The 8,851-nt window shown below is 46.3% G+C and overlaps 1 protein-coding gene across 1 annotated transcript in view; it reads left to right on the top strand.

The window, feature by feature from the left end:
* The window catches only part of LOC123751526 (uncharacterized), a 126,080-nt gene that overhangs the window by 74,194 nt on the left and 43,035 nt on the right, over positions 1-8,851 (top strand). The window contains exons 2-8 of the mRNA XM_069307524.1: positions 4,818-5,004; positions 5,563-5,638; positions 6,488-6,667; positions 6,985-7,099; positions 7,369-7,485; positions 8,292-8,429; positions 8,722-8,845. Of these exons, the coding sequence (XP_069163625.1) occupies positions 4,818-5,004; positions 5,563-5,638; positions 6,488-6,667; positions 6,985-7,099; positions 7,369-7,485; positions 8,292-8,429; positions 8,722-8,845 (937 nt within the window). The remainder of the gene's footprint in view (positions 1-4,817; positions 5,005-5,562; positions 5,639-6,487; positions 6,668-6,984; positions 7,100-7,368; positions 7,486-8,291; positions 8,430-8,721; positions 8,846-8,851) is intronic.

Raw genomic sequence — 8,851 nt, 5'->3', positions numbered from 1 at the left:
GTTACGGCGCTCAATACCCCGACACAATGAAGTACAATGAAGTATGATTATTATTTCTTTCTCTGCCAATTGCCGCGAAGGGGCAAATGCTTCATCATATAAACAAATATGATGAAGTAGCGTAGCCTCATCATATCTGTCCCTTGCTCACTTATACGGTGTGCTTATACTTATATTTTGGTGTATAGGAGCCACCACTCTGGGCATTAAGTGATGTTGGCTACAAGGCAGTGTTATTCTGCGCTGGTGTCAAGCCTACCTTGAGGTGCTTCCGGGGCTTAGCGTCCCCGCGGCCCGGTCGTCGACCAGGCCTCATATAGGAGACCTTCCAGTGTGGTGTAGCATGCCAGGTCTAGCGTGGGTCTGGGAGATGAGTGGGGGCAGAGATGCAGCATCACCCGCCTCTAACACACACAACGCCCTAATTGTGACCTATTGCTCCATTCCCGTTACAAAATACGGCTTGTTAGGTGAAGGAAAGTCACACAGGAACATTCCTTACCCATCTCCCTCCCCCTCCCCCACACCCCCCACCCCCTTCCCTCAAACCGCCCCCTACCCCCCCAGGGGAGCGTAGGGCAGTACATCTGGCCTTGGGATTCCTGTTTGGGTACAAACACTACTACGATATTATATGGCTTCTGTGGCGCAGTGGTCTGCGTTCTCCGCTCACAACCCAGAATCCCAGATTCGATCCCCCCCCCCCCCCCCCCCCCCCCTGGATAGGATCGAGTCCGTTGGGCTCGTTTTCTTTCATCTGATGCCTGTGTTCACCTGGTAGTGAATAGGTAAAAACGGAGTTAGGCAACTGTTGTGGGAGTTGCATTCTTGGTTAGCCATTTAGCCCCGCCCACCACCGTGACGTCATGGTCAGTACCTGTCTCACGCCCCGCCCACCTCCGTGACGTCATGGTCAGTACCTGTCTCACGCCCCGCCCACCACCGTGACGTCATGGGCAGTATCTGTCTCACGCCCCGCCCACCACCGTGACGTCATGGACAGTACCTGTCTCACGCCCCGCCCACCACCGTGACGTCATGGACAGTACCTGTCTCACGTCCCGCCCACCACCGTGACGTCATAGACAGTACCTGTCTCACGACCTTTGGTACTCTCATTACTATTATTTATGTCCTCAATCGAGGGACCCGAGTTGAGTCTCCGGGCAAGACAGAAATAGCTGGGCATGTTTCATATCACCTGATGCCTCTGTTCACCTCTAGGCCTCTAGGAATTAGACAATTGTAGGTAATTAAGAAAGGTTAGCAGTAGGCTTAGTGAGACCTGATCTGTAAGACTAGGTACAGGCTTCCTGTCCCCGACAGGGTTGTTGTTATAGATTCAGCTACTCGGAACAAGTTCCAAGTAGCACGGGCTATGGTGAGCCCGTAACTTAGCCGACAGTGGGAAATATTTCAATATGATCTGGTGGAGCAGTTAAGGGGGTTGAGGCGAGCACCGTCGTCATGACAACCACGTCAACAACACCCACTAATTACCGCCAACGAGGCCTTTCATCCTGCACTTTTAGCCGAAAAAAATCTCCATCGGTTTTACCTCGAAATAATTCAAATTCAAATTTTTATTGAGGTAAGACTACATACATAGAAGTTTGTATCTTCATCAAATGTTTTTTTAACTCATCTTGTAACTCATAGAAGATGAGTTAAAAAAATACAAACATAATGTTGGATTACATAAAAGTATTTGTGTGTACGTCTGATACCATACTACTTGTGAAGGAGGAAATGTATATGTTTACCTCTCAGAATGTTTGGCAATATGTTTATTTGTGATGTGTGTCTATGTATATATTAACACGTTGTACTGAATGGGGTGAGAATAGCTTGAGCTACCTCATCCCTTTGTGTGGATTTTACCTCAATAAACTTATTTCAATTTCAATGTTGGATTTGTAGATAGGGCTAGTACAGACAATACCTAAAGCCACTAATATGCATAGCGTTTCGGGCAAGTATTTGTTTTACTATACAGTCTTAAATATACAGGAGAGTATTTAAATTGTATGTAAATGTTTAATATTCATTTATTAAGTTCTTATGAAAACAGTTACATTTATAATAATATATATTTTTCACTTTATTTGATCCTATATAACTGTTACTCCCACCTGCCCCTGTCTGAGCTCTCGGGCATCTACCCATGCTTCAACTCCGCTACTTAAATCCAACCCAAAACTCCACACCCCGGGTTCGAATCCTTCTGCAGTGTGGAGTTTTCGGGTATAAATATATATATGAGTTTTCAGTCGCATATAGTCCTGGGGGCCATTCAGGCTTTTTCGCATATATATATATATATATATATATATATATATATATATATATATATATATATATATATATATATATATATATGCGAACAAGACTGAATGGTCCCCAGGACTATATGCGACTGAAAACTCACACCCCAGAAGTGGCTCGAACCCATACTGCCAGGAGCAACGCAACTGGTAACTACAGGACGCCTTAATCCGCTTGACCATCATGACTGGACAAAATGAAGTGATAGCCAAAGCTATTTGAACCCATACTGCCAGGAGCAGTATGGGTCCGAGTCACTTCTGGGGTGTGAGTTTTCAGTCGCATATAGTCCTGGGGACCTCCCTCCTTTCTCTCCCTCCTCTCTGTAGGTGTTGAAATAGTCAATATTTATATAGCGGACACTAAGACGACTTCCTCGGAGGCTCAAGACATGGGGAGGGAGGGAGGGAGGGAGGGAGGGAGGGAGGGAGGGAGGGAGAGAAGGAGGGAGGGAGGGAGGGAGGGAGGGAGGGAGGGAGAGAAGGAGGGAGGGAGGGAGAGTGAGAGGGGATGAAAGGCGAAAAGAGCATGAAAGAGGAGACAAAAAACAAAAAGTATAAATGTTCAGAGGATGTGAGAATCGGGCGCCGTTCCTTCATAATAATTGTAACGTTTTTGTCTTCTGGGGAAGAGAAGTGAAGCAAGGCTTAAGATGAGCCCATACTGTTATGACTTTCATTCACAGGATAATTCCTGCTCTTTGTGTGTGTGTGTTTGCATGTCTGAATGGGGACCGTGGCTAGCTTGCGGGCTATTCATGCCCATGCCACCTCTTGGGTGGTTTAATCTTCATCAATCAATCAATCAATCGTGGCTCGCTCTTAGCCCGCTGGCCAAGGTCGGGAGACATACTCAAGACTCTTCCATCCTCAGAGAGAGAGAGAGAGAGAGAGAGAGAGAGAGAGAGAGAGAGAGAGAGAGAGAGAGAGAGAGAGAGAGAGAGAGAGAGAGAGAGAGAGAGAGAGAGAGAGAGAGAGAGAGAGAAACAGAATGGAGGAAGGAGACGAATGTAAAATAATGGTTACAAATATTGCAAATTTATACCAATGCAAATATAATTTATAACTGATTTACACACTTAGATGATTTACACTCATTTATAATTTCGTGATTTACACACACACACACACACACACACACACACACACACACACACACACACACACACACACACACATACACATATAGGGGGCCTCGTAGCCTGGTGGATAGCGCGCAGGATTCGTAATTCTGTGGCGCGGGTTCGATTCCCGCACGAGGCAGAAACAAATGGGCAAAGTTTCTTTCACCCTGAATGCCCCTGTTACCTAGCAGTAAATAGGTACCTGGGAGTTAGTCAGCTGTCACGGGCTGCTTCCTGGTGCGTGTGTGTGTGTGGTGTGAAAAAAAAAAAAAGTAGTTAGTGTAGTTAGTGTAGTTAGTAAACAGTTGATTGACAGTTGAGAGGCGGGCCGAAAGAGCAAAGCTCAACCCCCGCAAACACAACTAGGTGAATACACACACACACACACATCTATCTATCTATATATATATATATATATATATATATATATATATATATATATATATATATATATATATATATATATATATATATATATATATATATATATATATATACAAACTTCAGAACCTTTTCTCCACATATACTCTCTTAAAAAATAATATAAGTGGCCTGCGTCTCCACACACAAGCACGCCCCCGAGGACAAGAGATAACGGGCTCTGTGTCCCTCGACTCTCTGACACTTGGCGGGAAACGACTCAAGTTTGGCGCCAAAAAAGAATAAAAATCCATTTTGCATCATATGTGAGCCTAAAAGACCCACATAAATAGGCCAGTAGATTGGTATAGTCTTTAGGAAGCATAGTAGATGCAGGCGATGAGTCACAATATCGTGGCTGAAGTATGTTGACCAGACCACACACTAGAAGGTGAAGGGACGACGACGTTTCGATCCGTCCTGGACCATTCTCAAGTCGATTGTGGTAGCATGGCATGGTAGATGGTAGATCAGGATCATCCCACACTCTCTGGCCCCCTGGTGATGCTCTGGTGATGGTTGTGCGTGGCAACGTGACGGTAAGAATGGCAACATGAAGGGAAGAATGTCAACACGATAATTTAGTTAATACACTGGCTATTAGCAAGATACGATAACAATTTAATTTGGCAGCTACTAGCAAGGGACGATAACTTGTTAATCTGCCGGCTATTAGCACGAGACTCATAATAACCACTGTGCCAACCATGACCTAATGGCAACAAGCATGTGAGCACTCTACAGATGGCAACAATAGTGTCATATTTTCACACACACACACGTGTCGCCCAAAATGCAATAGGCTTTCTCTCTCTCCCTCTCTCTGTCTCTGTCTCTGTCTGTCTCTCTCTCTCTCTCTGCTACAACAAGGACACTTATCTCTTAATCCCCTAACTGCCAGGCAATGACCTGAAGGTGTACTTTGACCTGGTGTTTCCTGTTCCTGCAGGAGCTTGCCGAGGGTGTCACCTCAACGATGGCTACCAGGACGAGAGCTGGCTGCTGGAGGAGGAGGAGCAGTCTGCCGGAGGGAAGACCAGGCAGGTGCGGGAGGTCACGCTGGATGAGAGGTCCTTCTGCCAGCAAGACCTCCCTGTCGACCACCAGCCGCGCACCAGAGTCAACACTACGGATAGGTCGGTGCAGGGAGAGAAGGGGGTAGATAGGTCGGTGGAGGGAGAGAGAGGTAGATAGGTCGGTGGTGGGAGAGAAGGGGGGTAGATAGGTCGGTGGAGGGAGAGAGAGGTAGATAGGTCGGTGGAGGGAGAGAGGTAGATAAGTCGGTGGAGGGAGAGAGGTAGATAGGTCGGTGGAGGGAGAGAGGGAGATAGGTCGGTGGAGGGAGAGAAGGGGGTAGATAGGTCGGTGGAGGGAGAGAGGGAGATAGGTCGGTGGAGGGAGAGAAGGGGGTAGATAGGTCGGTGGAGGGAGAGAATGGTGTAGATAGGTCGGTGGAGGGAGAGAAGGGAGTAGATAGGTCGGTGGAGGGAGGAAGGGCCTGTAGATAGGCCGGTGGAGAAGGTGGTAGGTAAGTCAGCTTAGAAAGGTGGCACAGAAAGGTTGGAGGCAAGGGTAGAAAGGTCGTAGAGGTAGGTAGCTTTGGGTAGGTGGGGTGACCTTCAGTCAGTGTTACCAGAGTATCAGTAAGAATGAGAAAGAGGAGCCAGTGTTACCAGAAGCTGTGTGTTCCACAGGGTGGCGCGGCTGAGGGCCCAGATGTCGAGGAAGGGGTTCGACGCCTACATTATCCCCACCGACGACGAACACCAGGTAACTATGCAACCTGTCCTCTTAAAAAGAACGTCGCTTTTGGCCGTTTGCCCGTATGGCCGAATTTGGACGTAATTTGAAAATAAAAAAAAAAATTAAAATAAATTTGGGATTTATTTTTCCAACAACAGTAAGTTAAGGGTCCTCTGATAGGTTAGGTGGGCAGGAAATTCTCATAAAGTTTCAAAACGTTATGAAAAACGTTAATTTAAAATGTCCTCTCATAACCTCTGCGCGTAGGCCAGACGACTCAAATAGAAAACGGAACAGAACGTCACTTTTGTGAGTCGATTTAATTTCAAATTACGTCCAAATTTGGCCATAGTGCGCATACGAGCCAAAAGTGACGTTATTTTTAAGAGGACGGGTTGAACTATAACCACTACTCCCACACCATCAACAATAACAAACATCGCCTCTTATAACATCAAAATAAATGAACCAGTGTAACAAATGATAAATACAAGTCACATCGTCCACATGACAGTGTGCAAAGGGGCATTTGAAAACCTAACCTAACCTAACCTTACCTAACTTGCCATAATCCTAACTAATCCCAACCTTATCTAACCTAACGCAACACAGCCTAACGTCAGCCAGTCTAACTTGAACTAAACCCATCCTGTCCCAGGGTAATACATCCTAACCTAATGCTATATACGGCTTTAACAAACAGAAAACTTAATTTTTCGTGTCAAAACACACTCAAAACTTAGTTTTTCGTGTCAAAACACACTCAAAACTTAGTTTTTCGTGTCAAAACAAGCACAGAACTTAGTTTGTCGTGTCAAATGTACCATTGAGCACTTAGTATGGTGGGGTGAGAGTGATGAAGGTTGCCTCCGTCAGAGCGAGTACGTGGCGTCCGCTGACAGACGTCGGGAGTACATCAGCGGCTTCTCTGGCAGTGCCGGCACTGCCGTGGTGACCAGTGACCTCCAGGCACTGTGGACGGACGGCCGCTACTTCCTGCAGGCGGACACTCAGCTCGACTGTCACTGGCTCCTCATGAAGCAGAAGAACCTTGGGGTGAGTTTACCGCCAGTCCCACGAGTTTACACGTAGTCCCACGAGTTTACTGGCTCTTGACCAGATAAAACAAATATCATGAATTTTATTTCTATTTAGAATCAAATTCCCCCTTCCCAGCATTAGGTACTAGATAAATATACTCTTAACATCAGCATATTTATATACTTTGAGCATTTTCCTTCAATATATATTGGGGTTGTATGATGGGATCGAACTTCCACCCCTGGACTCCCCCAGGCACACTCACTACCAATGAACCATGATGGGCCTCAGTATTTATCCAATAAAATCGTGGGGTTGTTGTGTTCCGTCAGGTGCCCGGGATGGTGGAGTGGCTGCGTCAGAAACTGGCGCCGGGCTCCAAGGTGGGCGCCGACCCTCGACTCATTGGGGCCAAGACCTGGCTCTCCTACGCTGAAGACTTGAGCAGTGAGTACTCCAACACTGTGTAGACTCTTGTGCTACTGCTGTGTACCTCCCCCCCCCCCAGCTACTACTCTATAAACACCATTGAGCAAGGGCCGTGATGAGGGTTCGAACCTTCAGCCGAGAGGAACCCAGACGCGCCTTAATCCACTGTGCTATAACATGGTTAACGTTTCTACTTGTTAAAAGTATATTATTAAATTGAAGTTGGTCCGTCCAGTCCAAGTGGTTGGGCAGTACTATTAAGAATGTTCTTGTGTTTTATCCACCAGAGTCTGACATCACACTGGTGGCGGAGGAGACGAACCTGGTGGACCTGGTGTGGCCGTCGAGTGAGCGCCCGCCCTACTCTGAAGAACCTATTTTCATCCACGAACTCCAGTTCGCAGGTCAGCACTCACATGTCTTAGTTCAGTACACAAAAGCAAAACTAACACACCTTCCTGAATTTTTAAATTGTATATTGTATTATATAGTGCATACATACAATCATCGATTGCCATTATATTGCCACAATAACATTATAAAATATTGGGCAGCGCCACTCATCTTGTGAGTGGACACACCGCTATAGCAGCATGTACAACATTCCCCAATAGGAAGAAAACCCGCTGGGTTGTTCATCCTGTCACTTGTACCCAGACGCAGCTGGGACTTGCTTAACTGTCTCAAGTGAACAGCTCCTCAAACAAGAAGATTATAAATATGTCATTGAAAATGTGTGTATATATTGGTCCTCAAGCATATTGGCTTGGGGACCATTCAATCTTGTTCGCATTTGGGTTAATCACGTGGCCACATTATGCGAAGTAATTCGATGAAATATCTGTCCCCAAAATTGACCACCGAGTGCTGTTTGGGGAGGTGTGGGGGGGGGGGGGGGGGTTAAGGGTCCGATGACTTCCAATCCTTTTGAAGAGTCAATGTGGTCTAGCGGGTTAAGTACTGGGTACGCTAAGGTGCATGGAGCCCCTGGCTGTCTGCATGTAGCCCAAGGGTGAGATTAATGATTCTAACACGAATCTTCTCAATATTTCCTTTGTTTTTCTTCACTGTCGAGGGAAATTGAAAAATTAACTCTCCTAATTTCATTTTCACACCTTATTATGGTCTGACGCCTAGGGATGCGTTGCGCAAGGTACTCCTTACATTTTCAAAGACTTTAAAGTTAACACAATGAACATTTTGGTGTAAGGTAAACGGTGGGAGGACAAGGTGGCGGACGTGCGGCGAGAGATGCTGAAGGAAGGTGCGGACCTGCTGGTGGTGACGGCGCTCGATGAAGTGGCTTGGCTCCTCAACCTTCGGGGCAGCGACATACCTTACAACCCAGGTACTGCCCACGCCTCCTTAACTCCTCAATATTTATATATACTGCAGATTTAATAATGAGTATACATCAAATTGATACAACTACATAAATACAGTTGTTAATGTATTAGTGAGTCAACCTTTTTTAATGAAGTAACATAATAGACGCGACGTAGATCGCTTGTTTCAAGCGTAGGTTTGACATATGTATCGATGAGTTTGAGTGGATATAAATAAGAGGTGCCTGGTGTGGGCTAATAGGCCTTCGACTACGGTGTCCTTTATTCTGATGTTTGCGGCCTTGTCCCCTGCAGTGTTCAGGAGCTACGTGTTGGTGGGGAGGGAGAGTGTAGACCTGTACATCCCCAAGGACAAGATCACCCCGCAGGTTGACAACCATCTTCGCGTCAACCAGTGCCACGGCCAGGAGTGTGTTGTGTGAGT

This window comes from Procambarus clarkii, chromosome 60, assembly GCF_040958095.1.
Source record: "Procambarus clarkii isolate CNS0578487 chromosome 60, FALCON_Pclarkii_2.0, whole genome shotgun sequence".
Lineage (NCBI taxonomy): Eukaryota > Metazoa > Arthropoda > Malacostraca > Decapoda > Cambaridae > Procambarus > Procambarus clarkii.
The sequence above is the reverse complement of the archived record's forward strand: the minus strand, read 5'-3'. Positions and strand labels throughout refer to the sequence as shown.